This window comes from Pongo abelii, chromosome 3 (assembly GCF_028885655.2).
Source record: "Pongo abelii isolate AG06213 chromosome 3, NHGRI_mPonAbe1-v2.0_pri, whole genome shotgun sequence".
Classification (NCBI taxonomy): Eukaryota; Metazoa; Chordata; class Mammalia; order Primates; family Hominidae; genus Pongo; species Pongo abelii.
In genome coordinates, this window is record NC_071988.2 from 9,606,204 (window position 1) to 9,623,646 (window position 17,443).

Here is a 17,443-nt window from a genome sequence, read left to right on the forward strand (position 1 = left end):
CAGTTGTACATTTTCAAGATTAGAGATTGGAGAGCCTCTCTCAATCCAGATGAAATTCACTCCAAGGTGGAATCAGGCCAAGGCTCATTTTAAATAAGTGAATCCATGGGTTCATTCTTTCTAGAAGGCATTCCCTATTGGTTTCAAGAATTCTCCTTTTACCTATTTTATTTGTATAAGAAATATTTGGGGCATGCAATTCCCTGAAGGGGACCTGGGGAAAACACTGGAAGTGTTTAGTGCCACTCGTAACTCTCATCAAGCTCATACCCCCAAGACCTTCTTGGCCGAGTGAGGTTCCCTCCTCCTCAGAAACCTGCCCTGCCAGGGCCTTTCTGGTCTCCTCCCTCCTCTGAGAACCTGTGGCACTTCTTGCTTGAATCATGCATTTAGTAAATCTAGACGATGACATATAATTATTAATTTATTATTTAAATCTCATATTGTAAAACCTTACTTGAGTTTTTTTCCTTTCCTTAATTGGACTTTAAGTTCTTTGAGGGCAGAAAACATGTCTGTATAAACTATAGTCCTGTTCCTATAAGCTATCAGTGCTCCCAATACATATTAAAAAACAAAAACAAAAATATTTGACATTCTGATGGGTTCTGCAGCAGACAAGTGGAGTAGCAGGATGATTTGCCAGACATGTTTTAGCTCAGATATTCCTCTAGTGGGCAAAGCCACTCCTGAAATCCCTTCATCCACTCTCTGAGCCTGCCCCACTTCCCCACTTGGTCTCTGTCTTCTTCCTCCTTTCTCTATCCTTCTCTCCCTATTAAAGTTTCTTTTTCAGGTCTATTTAAGTATCTAGTAAGTGCCAGGCATCATAGGAGGCTCTTGGTATACTATAGATCAACAGCATCCTAGGGTTATCCACAACATAAGACCCTAGGGTTCTGCCTTGATTCTCCCTTCTTCCTCCTCCCTCATCAGCCAATGTTTCTTGAGCATCTACTCTGTTATTTATTTATTTATTTATTTATTTATTTGTTAGTTTCTTTTGAGGTGGAGTCTCACTCTATCGCCCAGCTTGGAGTGCAGTGAGGTGATCTCAGCTCACTGCAACCTCTACCTCCTGAGTTCAAGCGATTTTCCTGCCTCAGCCTCCCTTGTAGCTTGGATTACAGGCACCCACTACCATGCCTGGTTAATTTTTGTACTTTTAGTAGAGATCAGGTTTTGCCATGTTGGCCAGGCTGGTCTGGAACTCCTGACCTCGAATGATCCGCCCATCTCAGCCTCCCAAAGTGCTGGGATTACAGGTGTGAGCCACAGTGCCCAGCCTGAGCATCTATGTTGTAGGAGCCCTTTGGGGACAACTCCCAGAAAGCCAGTGGAGCAACACATTTTCTTCCCTGCATCCTCTGTGAAAGAATCTAGGACCTGTCACAAAGCTCTTTGCTTGTGAGACCTTTCAGGACGGCACTCCGCCTTCTGCATGGTGAGGTGGGCCACCGTGAGAAAAGTGACCCTTATGGCTCTCTCAGTGCTGCAGAGGCTCAGGGCAGGCGGGGCAGACCAGAGCAGTCAGGAGAGCGGGCAGCGGTTGTGGCCAGCAGGTTCATGGGCTTGCCTGGCTGAAGGGACCCAGTAGAGGGCCTCCTAATTCACAGAATAGAAGAGGACTCCAGGTGGGGCACGGTGGCTCATGCCTGTCATCTCAGTTCTTTGGGAGGCTGAGGCAGGTGGATCACTTGAGGTCAGGAGTTCGAGACCAGCCTGGCTCATATGGCGAAATCCCGTCTCTACTAAAAATACAAAACTTGCTGGGCATGGTGGCGGCAGCTGTAATCCCAGCTACTCAGGAGGCTGAGGCACAAGAATCACTTGAACCTGGGAGGTGGAGGTTGCAGTGAACTGAGATAGCACCACTGCACTCCACCCTGGGTGATAGCATGAGACTCAGTCTGAAAACAAAACAAAACAAAACAACCCAGAAAAACAAAAAGAGGACTCCAGTCTTCAAAGGATGACGACTGGGCCTCATGGGCCCCGAGAAATTATGGCTGCCTGCACTTTGTCCCCCTGGATCTAACTATTGCTGCAGGTGCAGGGGCAGAAAGGAAGAACTCCATAGCCAATGAGGTGACGAATGGGAAGGGTCTGAATGTGGATAGTGTGGTGACACTGTTCCTAGCATCGCTGTCAAGAGTAAAGGATGGAAAGGAGACTAGTGCTTGGAAAGTGAAGATGTGGATTAGAATCCTGGTGCCGCTGCTCAGTAGAGAGAGGACTTGGCAAGCCCTTCAGCTCCCTGGTTGATCCTCTGTCCCTCCTGTTCCTTAGGGCCTGCGTGTGTGTCTGCCATGGTGCATGACACAGGCTTATGATCTGTTATGTATATACTTTACAGTTCCACACCCACTCTTCTGCTTCCCACCAGATACTGAGCATGCTGGTGTCCGGGACTATGTCTCGTTCATCTTTGATTTTTCCAGTGCCCAACAAAGAGAACTTAAGGAGGTTAATGTAAGGGGTCAGACATTTCCCCAGTGGGGAAACAGCTCCTGCACCCACCATTTCTCCAATCTCCCTGCATCCTCTGCCTTCCATCTTCCTCCCTCCACCCCACTCACTGTCACTTAGCAAGTAGGGGCAGAGCGGAATTCAAGCCCAGGGGCCTCTCACTCCACTTGGAAGCTTGCACTCCTGGTAACCATGCTTCCATCCAAGGTTCTCTAACTTGAGCAAACATTGGCACCCACAGGGAGGGCTTATTTCAACACGGGTGCCTGGGCTCCAGCATGTGTCCTTCTGGTGCAGTTGGCCAGAATCTGGGAGTCAGCATTGCTAAGTTCTCAGATGATGGTGAAGCTGCTGGTCCCAGGCCCATGCTCTAGGAGCCACAGCTACTAGGCCTCACTGTTATAGATGTGGCTGTGCTTTCCAGAAGGGCTGGGCACGTGCCCCTTCCTCATGGTGGGGAGACTTGACAGGAGCAGATTAGTGACTCATCAGGATAGAAATCTACATTCATATGTATATGCTGACATATACTTATAAATAAGAATATACATATACATACATATACGTATACATAAGAAAGTTTTTGATCACTTAGAACCCAGAGCTAGGCATGATGGCCCACACCTGTAATCTCAGCACTTTGGGAGGCCAAGGCGGGCAGATCACCTGAGGTTGAGAGTTCGAGACCAGCCTGACCAACTTGGAGAAACCGCATCTCTACTAAAAATTCAAAATTAGCTGGACGTGGTGGCACATGCCTGTAATCCCAGCTACCGGCGCGGGGGCTGAGGCAGGAGAATCGTTTGAACCTGGGAGGCGGAGATTGGGTGATTGCACTCCAGCCTGGGCAACAAGAGTGAAACCCCGTCTCAAAAAAAAACCAAACGAAAACAAAAACCTAGAAATGCCACTTGACTTGAAGCTAGACTCAGAATTCAAATCCAACTGGTACCACTTTCTACTGGGACTGTGACAAAAGCATATAACCTCCCTCAGACTATTTTTCCCTGTCTGTAAATGGGAATACGAATGCCTACTTCAAAGCATTATGGTGAAGACTGAATGCCAAGGTTCTGGTGCATATCGGGTGCTCAGTTATTGAGTGGAATTTGGATTTAATTGACAAATATCAGTTGGTGTTTTTCTTTCATTATAGACATGAGGAAACAGTACAAAATAAAAGTGGGTATTGGGGATTTAGTAGGATGTTATAAAACACATTCATCTCAATATTGCAGACAGATCGTGGATAATGAATGTGGATGTGATTTGTATTTTACTTGGAGATCCTCCCGGGCCGTATCATCCAAGTGGGGCCCAGCACTCAGCTTGGTGTTTTACTTTGTTTATTACCAGGAGATCAAGGCACTTTTGACCTTGGGGTGGTTGGGCTGTGGGGGCCTGCAGGAGAGTTAACTCCCACACTCAACCTAGCATGAGGGCAGTGATGGGGAGCATCAGGGTTGTTGATATTAGTAATAATAATTACAGCTGCCATTTACCGTATCACAACTAGCCACTGAGCCTGGAGGGAAGTTATTCACCCTCTCTGGGCTGCATTCTTCTTTCCTGTAAAAAGGAGACTAATAAGAGTGTAATTGTTGGGATCCAGTGAGGGTTACCTATTAGCTCTTAGAACAGCACCTAACACATGGTGAGCACTCTGTGACTATTAGCCCACGTTATTTAATGGGAACCTACTCTATTCCCAGCACACCTCAGAGGTCATCCATTTATTCTGCGGACACAGGAAGGTTCAAGAGATTCAATAGTGAACAAGAGAGTCTACTTTTTCAAATACCATTTTTTTTCTTTTTGAGACGGAGTTTCACTCTTGTTGCCCAGGCTGGAGGGCAATGTCTCTATCTTGACTCACCGCAAACTCCGCCTCCCGGGTTCAAGCTATTCTCCTGCCTCAGCCTCCCAAGTAGCTCGGATTACAGGCATGCACCACCACATCTGGCTACTTTTGTATTTTTAGTAGAGACGGGGTTTCTCCACATTGGTCAGAGTGGTCTCGAACTCCCGACCTCAGGTGATCCGCCTGCCTCAGCCTCCCAAAGTACTGGGATTACAGGCATGAGCCACCATGCCTGGCTTCAAATATCACTTCTAAAACACAGGAGGTGTTGGAATGGAAAAAGAGGCTTGTCTGGGGCCACATGGCTAATAAGCAGCTCAGTTGAGGTTGAAATCCTGATCCAATGGACTCATTCTACACTGCAATGCTGCCTATAAGTAGCTTCTTCCTTACCTTGTCATCAAATATTGATAATTATGATTTTTACAGGAGTAAATACATTGGTTTGATAGTTAAAGGAAGATGGTAGACACAAATTTGTAGTTTTCAGACATTTTTAGTTGATTTATATATCTCAAATAGTAGTTTATATTCATATAATGCATTCATTATAAAATATGCAGTGGTATAGAGATTTGTATGTCTATGGTTTTTTTTTTAAATTTAGGTTTATAAATAGTTTGGAACAGGTTGCAAAAACATCATCTGTTGCTCTTTTTAATATATCTTGAGTATGCTATGACACATTCTGAAATAATTTGCTTCAGAAAAAAGCACTGCTCTTCTCTGTCTGTCTTTTTTTCCTCCAAATGTAACTGTAAATATTACTTTGATATATGTAATTGCTTCAACCCTCTCCATTTGAAGGAGGGCTTCTAAACCTTCCATCTCCCATCTCTTGCTATTGTCAAGAAATAAGGAAAATGGACTTAAAAGGCATTATTCAAATGTATTTAATGTAAACATTAAAGAAGTCTCAGAAAGCCATAAATTTCCCTCTACTCAAAGTGGTTTTGCAAAACACCTCAAGTATTCTATCATCTTACCAGCATTCATTCACTCTGCTTAGGATAATTATTTATTCTGGCACATTTTAGAATTCCAAGACTGCTTATCGTGTCTGGCACATAGTAAGGACTGAAGGATGTTTGATGGATGGACTTGAATTGGGATTTGAGGATTGATAGAACTTGTGAGGACCCTTGGGTACCTCCAGGAACAGAAGACGCCCCAGGAAGGCTTGGCCAGGGAGTCCCTCCTAAGCATGGGAGAGACGGTTCTGCACATGAGGATGTGGCCCAGGTTTAGTCTGCTGGGCAGCACTGGGCAGTGTAGAGCAGGATTTGACTTTAGGTCTTGTCTCTTGTCAGTAATTCGATCAAGTTAGCACACGATTCTGAGCTTTTTGACTAGTCTGTGAGCTCCTTGAGGGAGAGACTTTGTCTTTTGTCTCTGCATTTTCAGTAGCCTATGCAAGTTTTGATACCATAACCGCTCAGCAAACGTTATTCTCAATCGAAGGACAAAGGAAATAACAGTGTAAGCACTTGGCTCTCTCTTGTCTGCTTGCTGTGAGACTCCAAGGTAAAGTCATGGCCGGATCCATGATCCATCATTCAAATCATTCACTGGCAGAGGAATAGGAGCCTCCCCATCACTGGCTTTCTCTGGGGTTGTTTAGAGACCTGGGAGGGGTGGGTGGAAAGAGGCCTGGCCTGCAGAGCTGTGGAGGTGGGGGCTTCTCAGCCTAGGTTTGTATCACACACCTGCTGGCTGCTTAACCCCGGCCAAGCCCCTTCTCCTGCACCTTGGTCTCTGTCTGACCTCTAAGTCACTACAGGTCATTCCACCACATTGACAATTTCCGTGTGTGTGATGGTCAGCTTATTTGCTACAGAATTAAAATTTTCACTCCTCTATTAATAAGCAAGTAAATATTCTGACCTGTTTTTTGGCAGACTGAAGTTCTGGAATTTCAAATCGTTGGATCCTTCTTTAGTTGTCCTTCTATTGCCCCTGGGATGAAAGAAAATAAATTATAGCTGGGAAATAGCAAGAAGCTAGGGGAAAAATTAATTAAATGCATTCATTCATAGAAACAACCACCCAGTCAGATTTAAGTAATTATGTCTCACACATAATTCTGAATCTCTTTTTGCAATACCGCTAGGGTTAAAGAAAATTTGTGTTTAAAGTAATCCAATTAGTTAATTTTTTAAATGTAAGAGCTTCATTTTACAGGAAACAGTAGTGTGGGGCAGAAGTGCCCAGTCAAGACAAGGATATGGGCTGCCTCTCCCTCATCAGCAGGGTGACCTTGGTACCGTCCTTAAGCTCTGTCAGTTATCTGTCTCCTCTATAAAATGAAGAATATCATACTTTTGCCACATGGTTGATGAGAGGCTGTTAAGAAATTTGAGGGACAGCAACCGTGAGCCAGGCAATGTCTCAGATGCTTCCCTATGTTTGTTGAATTTCATAAAAATCTAGCAAACATTATCCAACGTGGGAAGACAGACTATTTAGCAACAGCAACTCTGATTCAAGTAATATTTATTGAGCTCCTTGTATCATTTAGGCACTTTGCTAAGGCACTTTCTATGAAGAGATTAACTTATTTTTCATTGAGTTAATTTGCTAACATTCATTAAATACATTCACTATCATAAAGCATCATTGCTATGCATTCCTAATTCATTCAATCAGCCACGTTTCCGACACTTTCCTTTCTTTTGCAGGCATTTCATCAGCTCTATCAAACACTGACTGGTAATTTTTTTCCTCCACAAATGCTCCTGACAACTGCCTCCTTAGCTCAGCTACCCTCTTTGTCCTCCCAGTTCCACTTGGGGCAAATGTGCCTCTTCCTGGTCCTTGGACTTTCTCTGCTTCCTCCCACGGGGCCCTTTCAGGTACCGTTCCCTCTTTTCAGATGCCCTTGTCTTCCTTCTTATTAACGGCAACTCTTACTTCCGAACCCAGCTCAAGTGCTACTTCCTCAGAGAATCCTCCTCGACTTCTCAGGCTCGCTCTTTCACAGCACTTGCCTGAGTTTTAATTTTACTTTTGTTTTAACTGGTAACTTGTGTTCACATCTGACTGTTGAACTTTCATCTCCACTAGAGCAGAGATTTGCAGGACTTAGCATCCCCAGGGCCTGGGTCAGTGCCTGGTCCACCGAGGAGCTGAGTGGTCACTCATACATGTACACACAAAACTAAAGAAGTCCAGGAAATACTTCATGATGACTTGAGGGTCTCTCTTCATCTGGGATTTGCCTGTAGCCCATAGAATAGAACATAATAAATTTAAAAATCTGTGAGTTGTTTGGGTATATTTTGTCACTGTGTAAATTGACCATGTAGAAAGATGAGGGCGTATTTCATTATTATTAATTTCATTTTTCCATTTTTTATTTTAAAATTTCATTATTGTACTATTTCACATATTTCATTATTCATTTTTTTCTATCCAAATACAGCTTAATTCACATATTTCCATCTGCACTCTGACTTCTCTACTAAGTTCCAGGCATGAACACTGAACTATTTTCTGGATCTTTCTAATTGGTTATTTCCCAGCAGACACAGGCCTTTTTCCTAGCGAGAGGCTCCATTGCTCACATGGTTTCTAAACCAGTAGCCTGGGTGCTAACCTTGAGTCTTCCCACCCCTCCCCCTCTATCATTGCCATCATCCAAATCTGTTACTGAATCCTAACAGTCAGATTCCCCAAATGCCTCCTCACTCTGTGTCTTCTTTGTCACGTTCATGAGCTATTTAATATATTCAGCCTTACTTCTGCTTTCAGTAGCTCTAGGCTGACCGCCAGCATCTACCCCTAACTGCTTTCCTGGCCTCCTGGGTTCCAATCCATACACCAAACTGCAGCAAGAACCTTTGTAATTATTAATAGCAGAATATTATCAAGTCACCTCCTTGAGAATCCTCATCAGTTCTTTATTCCTGCAAGATAAAACCCAAACTCTTAACCACGATAGCTAAGTTTCCTGCCCCAGTGGTTTTGAATCCCATTTCTGTTGCTCCTTTATTTCCTGCTACCCTCTCTTTCTGCCAGGCCATCCCACACTGTAGCCTCTGGGCCAGACCTTTATTTTTCTTAATGCTCCCATATCATTGATCTAATTATTCTTTTTGGCTTCTCTGGGCCTGGCAAAATGCTTTTCATTCTTCAAGGTCAAGTTCAAATATTACTTCCCTATGAATTCTTCCCGCTGCTTCCGCTTTAAGTCCCTCTGGTACTTTTGCATACCTCTCTATGGTCATTCATTTCGTTTGTTCACGAGTCTGATCATTCATTTACTCAACAAATAGTTATTGGGTTTATTCCATACCAGGCAATGTACTAGGCAATAGGGTATAGTAATTAAAGAACAGATGAAGGCTGCTTCCTGGAGCTTTTAGTGTATTTAGGAAGCCAGGCCATAAGCAAGTAAACAACATAACATTGTTAAATGCCCTGTACATGCATTCATTATGCATGTACATGTCCATGTCGCCTTGCATTGGAGCCTTGCAAGGGTAGGTTGTAGCCTGGGCAACTTTTTCTCTCCTAGAACCCTGGCTAACTGACCCTACTTGCTTGCAGGAATGTTTGTAAGATAATAAATAGATACCTAGATACAAATACGTAAATGGCCTGTGAGTCTGGGCTCATACAAAATAGCTAGCCATGTAGTTAATTGGACAGAGTCCTTTGCATCTCTCTGATACCAGGGGAATTCGGCCTGTCCCTGCACTGAGAAGGAGCCCTCAGTTTCATCATGTCTCTAGGTTATCGGCATCATTTCTGTGCTCTGACAGCCCATGTAGCATTTGCCTAAAGGGCTTTAACCAGGCCAATTTTAGGAGGATGGGATAGAGTCTGAGAGTTTCTCAACTTCTTTCTAGGTGCCTCAAGAACCCAAAAGACTGGGAGCTACCTCTGACCTTTCTGGATAATCAGCTTTGGCCTTTTTAACTTTAAGAAGAGAGCTGAACTCAAACTCTCTTTTTATTTCATGTTTGTAGCAACCCTCAGTAGCGAATAGGCAGGCATTCTTCTCAACTCCACGCTACAGATGAGGAAACAGGGCCCTAGAGCGGAGAGGATTTAGTTCCAGGTGGCCAGGCTAGTTGGGGGTAGAACCAGGGCTACGCATCTGTTCGCCCATCTCCTGCAGAGTGTGTGTCAGCTATGTTGCAGAGGAAGCCAGCGCAGGCCCAGCTGGAAGCAACTAAGGGACACACGAGCGAGAAGGAAAGCAGGTGGGGAGAATGGAGAATGGGGAGGAGGAGCTGTTCTTCCTACAGTGGATTATTGAAGGAAAATATTAACAACGCTGGAAAATAAAGAGCCATCTACCTAGACAGTAAGTGGTTAAAGCCTGTTTGTAAATTACTTACAAAGAGCAACAAGCATTACCAGGTCTCCCTGCCCTAAATCTGAATCCTAAGTGTTCAGATTTTAGAGATACTTTTAAAAATATACAGTGCTGAAAGATTTATAAACTCTCAACACATCACAGAAAATGTTATTAAAGAATGTTAAACATAATAGGGCAACATTGTTTGTTTTGCACTGAATTGAGATCTGACCTTGAAAGGAGATGCTCAAGGTTCCCAAGTTGGCTACCGCACTTGGGGAGGACAGTAACATTTACTAGTCTCCTAAGTAGATGCACATCATTTTACAAGGCCTCAAACATTTGGGGCCAGCTGCCTTTCCTGTCTACTCAGCCCATCCCACCCACATAGTGAAATGAATCACAAAAGCTTTTTAAACTGCTGGTCGATTTGCTTGTCACAGACTCTGGTCAAGTGTCCTCCAGGGAAACAACACAGGCTAATTGATTGCACCAAGAACTCAGCACATCCTGGGAAAGCTGGAAGTGCCATAGGCTTGTAGGGAAACTGAGGCACAGAACATCAGTGAGCCAACCAAATAATTGTTCTTGCAATCACTTCATCTTCTGCCGAAACAGAGCACATCGCCCCACACACTCCAGACTCTTTTCTTGAGCACCCTTCCAGCACCTTCAGGTCCAACACTTTACAGTGATCTTTGATTTCCTTTTCCCTTTCTGCATCTCCCTCCTGCATGACCAGTCAATGATACCCATCTAGTCCTCCTTCACATTTTCCTTGCCTTGTCCGTATCTAATTTCCCCTGTGAAAATGTCTTCTGCAGACCCTTATTATTTTTCATGTAGACCTGATAGAAGCCAATACAGTGTAGTTGAATTGATATGTGGGTTTAACGACGTGTACCAAGGTGTATGTCTACCCAAAAACTGTACATGTGACCTCATTTGGAAAAAGCATCTTTAACAATGTAACTAAGCTAAGGATCTTGAGATCAGATGATCTTGGGTTAAAGTGGGCTCTAAATACAATGCAAGGTGTTCTTCTATGAGGAGGTTGTGGAAAAGACCCATGTGAAGACGGCGGAGATTGGAGTGAGGCTGTCACAAATCAAGGAACACCTGGAGCAACTAAACACTGGAAGAGGCAGGAAAGAACTCTCCCCTAGAGGCTTGGGAGGGAGCGCGGCCCTAGCTATACTTTGATATCAGACTTCTGGGCTCCAGAACGGTGAGAGTAAATCTCTGCTGTATTCAGCCAGTACATTTACGTTTGTGGCAATTTGTTATGGCAGCTGCAGGAAAGACATGCACTGAACATCTCATCTGTCCCAAGAGACTAAAAAATGAATCAGACTCATATCCAAACATGGGCAATGCAATAGGCACAATGATAAAAAATGTACACATGGCCTAGAACAAAAAGGAGGAAGAAGCTGGTCAAATATTTAAGTGATGGTATAGTCAAGGAAGGCTTTTACTAGGTGGTGACAATCAGTGAGGGGTTGAATTTGCCAGACAGATGACAGGGCAAGTTGACAGTGGGGAGTAAGTACAGGAAGCCTACTCCAAGTGTTAAAGATATCTTCTCCATCCCATCTTAGTCATTCCTCTCTAATTTCTCACCTTTTCAGAGAGATGCTCCTGGCTACACCCAATATAGCAGGTGCAGTCTGACTAGCACAGAAAGAATTGCCATTTCTTCTGTTGTAAAACTGCACTTCTCTCAATGGAGTTTTAGCTTAAGTTCTGATTTCTCCAGAACCTTCTCATTCTATACACTCAGAGTGAGCTTGCATGCTGCTGAGAAATCACTAAAATTGCTCTTAAGCCACAATTCTCTTTCAAGGTCTCATACAGTTTGAGTTTTGGCACAAACATCATGAATAATAATAATAAGGTATAACACTATCATTATAATGAAAATCAGAACTGCAAGAAATTTACATAAGATTTTCACCTAACCGGTCATTGTTTGTATTTCACAACATATTAATCCATTTAATCCTCCTAACAGTCCTACGAGACCAGTCCTATTCTATCCCCATCCTGCTGAATTTTTTTTGCCTCATGTTCAGCACATGTCCCATCTCCTCAGGAACTGCCACAGGTTGGGCTCCTGAGGAAGCAGACTCTGTGACAGAGGTGACTATGTAGAAAGTGTTTTAGGGAGTGCTCCTGGCACCAACCCCTGTGGAGGGAAGAGAAAGAGGCAGAATTGGGCAGAGGGAAAAGTGGGCTGTGATGCAGTTGCAACAGAGGCCTCAGCGGCCCCCACAGGGAATGAGGGCTCTTCTGAGTATCCCATGTTGGGGTGGGAAGGCCAGGTCTATGCACTCCTGGGTGGCCCAATCAGTGGGTGTGGGCTGCTCCAGGTGAGGCAACCCTGCTCAGCCAAGGCAATTCCCAAAAAAGGTTGAGAGGGAGACCTGGAAGGAGACTCACAGAGTGTAGTACAAGATCATCTTGGATTCTGATTCCTTTATTTAGTGAGTTTGAGGACCCAGAGAAGCCAAGATGGGCTTTGGTTATATTTTTCAGTAGAAGAGAATGAGAAGGAGCAGAAAGAAGGAGAAAGGAAGGGCTGAAGGTAGGAGTTATCCTGAGGGCAGGTGTCCCCAGGAAGTGAATAGACTGGATATGAATGTAGCTATGCCAACTGAACAAGCTATTCTTTGAATCTTATTCCCATTTTACACATGGGGAAGAGCAGGGGATATAGTACCTTCCTCATACATTGATTGCATGTTCGTGATTATATTTATTTTCTAGGGCCCAATTCTTTCCCCAAATGACTAAAGAATATCGCAGTTGAACAACCAGTAGCATCAAGAAGGGCAGTTGGTAATTGAGATATTTCAGCCAGGTCAGGAATGTGGCTTACTCAATTACAGAGAGGCAAAGCTGCAGTTCTAGAACTGTAGCCAAGTGATCGGTGTCCATTTTGTTCATTCCATTTGATCCCTAAGCTGTAAGGGTGCTAGGTGTAAACTTCCTTCAAATTGCATATTCCTGCACACACTTCTTCTAAGCCGAGGAGATTTTTAGCACTCTCCTTGAGCAACTAAAGGAAGGTTCCGGGGTCATGATGCACCATGGCCTAGATGTCAGTCAACATCCATGTGCTTGATCTGCCCATCCTGGAAAAAGCAAAGGGCACAAAAAGGCTTCTTGTCACAGCTTTTTCTTTTTTTTTAAAGTTTAAATATATGTTTATGGGGTCTATTCTTTCAAGTTCCTGAAGCCACACCATTCATTCCCTATTATCTCACATTTTTATGTTAGGAGACTGCCCCTGAAAATTTGAGCTGGTAACCTTTCACATAGGAACTTGAGAGGGAAGTCCACTAATGAATTTCTGGCAATGAGATGTTTTAATCACTACTCCCCACCTATTCACTGCTTTTGGAGTTTCATGGTGTGATGGTTAATTTTGTGAGTCAACTTGGCTAGGCTATGGTGCCCAGTTGTTTTTTCAAACACCAGTGTAGATGTTGTTGTGAAGCTATTTCTTAGATGTGATTAACATTTAAATCAGTAGATTTTGACTAAAGCAGATGATGCTTCATAATGTGGGTAGGCCTCATCCAATCAGCTGAAGGCCTTAATAGCAAAGACTAGGGTTTCCTGAACAAGAAGAAATTATGCCTCAAGATTGTACCATACAAAGCCTGCCTGAGTTTCCAGCCTATTGCCCTGTGGAATTTAGTTTTAAGACTACAACATCAACTCTTACCCGAATCTCCCGCCTTTCAAACCTGCCAGTTCCCAGAAGCTTGTGAAACAATTCCTTAAAATAAATCTCTCTTGCTTTTTCTCTCTCTCTCTATGGATACATATGTATAAACAGTGACACATTGCTTAATGATGGGAATGTGTTCTGGGAAGTGTGTCCTTGTGTGAACATCGTAGAGTGTACTTACACAAACCAAGATGGTGGAACCTACTACACACCCAGGTGATATGGTATAGCCTATTGCTCCTAGGCTACAAACCTAAAGAGCATGTTACTGTAATGAATACTGTAGGCAATTGTAACACAATTGTACTTGTATATATAAAGATATCTAAAAATAGAAAGGTACAGTAAAAATAAGTAAAAAAAAATATATAAAAAATGGTACACCTGGGTGGGGCACGGTGGCTCATACCTGTAATCCCAGCAGCACTTTGGGAGGCCAAGGTGGGTAGATCATAAGGTCAGGAGATCGAGACCATTCTGCCCAACATGGTAAAACCCCGTCTCTACTAAAAATACAAAAATTAGCTGGGCGTGGTGGTAGTCCCAGCTACTCAAGAGGCTGAGGCAGGAGAATCGCTTGAACCCGGGAGGCAGAGGTTGCAGGGAGCTGAGATCACGCCACTGCACTCTATCCTGGGGACAGAGCAAGACTCCAACTAAAAAAAAAAAAAAAAAAAAAGAAAAGAAAAGAAAAGAAAATGGTATACCTGTATAAGGCACTTACCATGAATGAAGCTTGCAGGACTGGAATTTGCTCTGGGTGAGTCAGTGAGTGAGTGGTAGGTGAATGTGAAGGCCTAGGACATGACTGTACACTACTGTAGGCTTTGGAGACTCTGTGTGTTTATTTTAGAAATATTTTTTTCTTTAAACTTAGCTTACTGTAACTTTTTTACTTTATTAACATTTCAATTTAAAAATGTTGAGTCTTGTAATAACACTTAAAACAAAAACACATTGTATAGCTGTATGAAGATACTTGTTATATACTTATTCTGTAAGCATTTAGTTTTAAACTTTCAAAATTTTTATTACTTTTTAAACATTTTTGTTAAAAATTTAAGACAGTAACACACACATTAGCCTAGGCCTGCATGGGGTCAGGGTCAATGGTATCACTGCCTGCTGCCCCAACACCTTGTCCCACTGGAAGGTCTTCAAGGACAATGACACGCATGGACTTGTCATCTCCTGTGATAACAATGCCTTCTTCTGGAATCCCTCCTCAAGAACCCGCCTGAGGTTGTTTCACAGTTAACTTTTTTTTTAAATGTAAGTAAAAGGAGCACACTCTAAAATAACAATAAAAAGTATAGTCTAGTAAATACATAAACCAGTAACATAGCCATTTATTATTACTAAGTATTGTGTACTTTACATAATTGTATGTGATATGCTTTTATATGCTGGCAGCACAGTTTTGTTTACACCAGCATCATCACAAACATGTGAGTAATGTGTTGCATTACAATGTTATAGCAGCTGCAACATTACTAGGTGATAGGAAGTTTGCAGCTCCATTATAATCTTATGCGGTCACCATCATATAGAAGGCCCATCATTCACCTAAATGTTATATGGTGCATGACTGTATCTATATATCTATGTCTATATCCATATATATATACACACACAGACACAGTTGATTCTGTTTTTCTATAGAGCTCTGACTAATACACATCATAAAGATGTAGTCATTGGGAACAGCTTCTCGACAGATACAGGAGAAAAAAATGTTTTTAACAGGTAGTAAGCATCTAGGTTGTTGCGGGTACTGCCCTGGGTGAGCTGATTTAATCGTCACAACCTCTTAAATTAGATACACATGTTGCGCTCATGTTACAGATGAGAAAACCATGGTTCAGGGTTCTAGCCATTTGGGTCCTATAGTTAGACGTATCTTGGTTTAAAACCTGTCACTTCAATGAACAGACTCTGTTGATGATTGGTAGTCCATTCTAGGCAACACTGGGTGTCTGAGGAATGGGGGAAAATGTGCACCCATAAGAGTTTCTGTGCTGATGGATCTCACAAGAGTCCAGCAAGGCTTTGAGCCGGTTTCTGGTAAGAATAACATGGACAGGTGAGAAGGTCCTAGTAGGTTGCTGTTGCCCCACTGTGGCATGCTCTCTTTTCCCCCATCTGAGTCATACTGGAGTTTGAGCTGCTAGTGAAGACACAGTGAGTCTTGTTATCTATCATTTGGCCATAGTACAATCTCTCTCCTGATCTGGGTTGTTTCAACGAACCCATGCCTCGCTATCTTGCAGGAAGCTTCATTTGCTGGGAAGCAGACACTGATGATAAGGCATGATTGCAAACCCTACTCAGAGATTGAAATCCTATAAAGTACGGTATCTCCTTGTGCCTTCGCGTGCCAGGAAACACAACCCACTGAATTTGGAGGCTGTTTTTGTCTTGCCTGGCAATATGTCTGTGGCACAAAGTTAGGGAAATGGCTCAAATATAAGACAAGCTTCTATTCTGAAGCAGCTGCAGCGTTAGGGACATTGCTCAGAGGGCCCTATACATCTTGTCAGTGCCTCCCATTTATGGTGTTTTCAGCCACAATCCTGGACAATGAGTCCAGGGACAGCCAGCTGAATAGGACTGAGAGCTTGGCTGTGTGATTCAGGTTTGAGCCCTAACTATTTTATCAACTCATTGTGTCACTCAACTAAATCACTTAACCATTCATAACTATAAGCCCTGGTTATTGCATCTGTAAAATCAGAGGGTGAGGCTGTTTGATGTTGTCCATGGTGGATAATCATGAAAAATATCCTGAGCACTTTTCTGTCCCTGTGTTAAACAGAGAGGAATAAGAGTGCTGAATCATTAGCAGCTGAAAGTCTAGTAGAAGAGTCCCAAAAAAATCCATGTACTTGGAGAGATGTGCATATGTAACATGACACGAGAACTTGGAGTGTCCTGTGCTTACCGAAGCCTCTTGATCTTTCTCCCGGACCCCTGCAAGAATTCCTTCATTGATCTCCTTGACACTAATCCCTTTCCACTCAAAGATCTTTTACAATTTTATCTTAGTTATCATTTCAACTCTTCAATTTTGTTTTGCAACCTACAGTCCACGCAAACTGAACTTCCTGCTCAGCTGAAATACAGCAAGTTGAGATGCAGATTGCTCATGCAGTCTCCTCGGCCTGCTAGGCCCATTCCCTGTCTTCTCCTCCTCTTCTCCCATCCCTACATCTTCCAACTGTCCTTGGTCTTCTGGTACCAGCACAGATGCCATCCTTTCCAATAATCTTTCCCAAATGTGTCTAGGCGGATGTAACATGTTTCCTCTGTGAACTAGAATGATGCTTGCTCTCTCCTTAGTGAACAACAGCTGTGTTTTCTGAGCCCCCAGCTTCATGCTCAACCTCTTGCTTCTCCTTTTGCATCCTTGTTGACTATTCCTAAAAGGATCTGTGTCTGGGTCATGGGAACCATCTCCTTAACAATGACGAAAATTCTTTACTGAACTGTCTTGAAATCGGGAAGAAAACCCTCATGTTATCCTCAAGTCAACTACGCATTAAGTAGCCTCTGTGGGCTGGGGATTGCACTAGGCCTTGTTTGAGTCAGTTCAGGCTGCTATAACAAATTACCATAGGCTGGGGGGCTTAAATAGCAAACATTTATCCCTCATAGTTCTGTAGGCTGAAAAGTCCAAGATCAAGCTACCCTCAGAACTGGCGTCTGGTGAGAGCCTGTTTCCTGATTTGCAGAGAGCTGTTTCCCTGTGGTATCCTCATGTGGCCAAAAGAAATCATCTCTCTTGTATTTCTTCTTAGAAGAGCACTAATCTCATTCATGAGGGCCTCAAGGGCCCCACTTAACAATACCATCATCGGTGGTTGGAATTTTGACATAGGAACTTAAAGGACACAAACGTTCAGTTCATAACAGGCCTGGGTCACGTTAAACAAGACAGGATAGGTGCTGCCCTCATGAAGCTGACAGCCAAGTGAGTGGGAACCAAGCCAATGAGCAAGGGGCTCTCATCCCCCCTGCTTCTCTTTTCCCCACACTCCTACCTTTGTTTACTCCTGATTTGAATGTCTGC

The 17,443-nt window shown here is 43.3% G+C and overlaps 1 protein-coding gene across 1 annotated transcript in view; it reads right to left on the reverse strand.

Moving 5' to 3' along the window:
* Positions 1-16,627, reverse strand: part of CLNK (cytokine dependent hematopoietic cell linker) — a 119,414-nt gene extending 102,787 nt beyond the window's left edge. Inside the window, exons 1-2 of the mRNA XM_063723764.1 lie at positions 16,458-16,627; positions 6,215-6,286 (exon numbers count right to left, since the gene is read on the reverse strand). Of these exons, the coding sequence (XP_063579834.1) occupies positions 6,215-6,286; positions 16,458-16,627 (242 nt within the window). The remainder of the gene's footprint in view (positions 1-6,214; positions 6,287-16,457) is intronic.
* Positions 16,628-17,443: the final 816 nt, after the last annotated feature.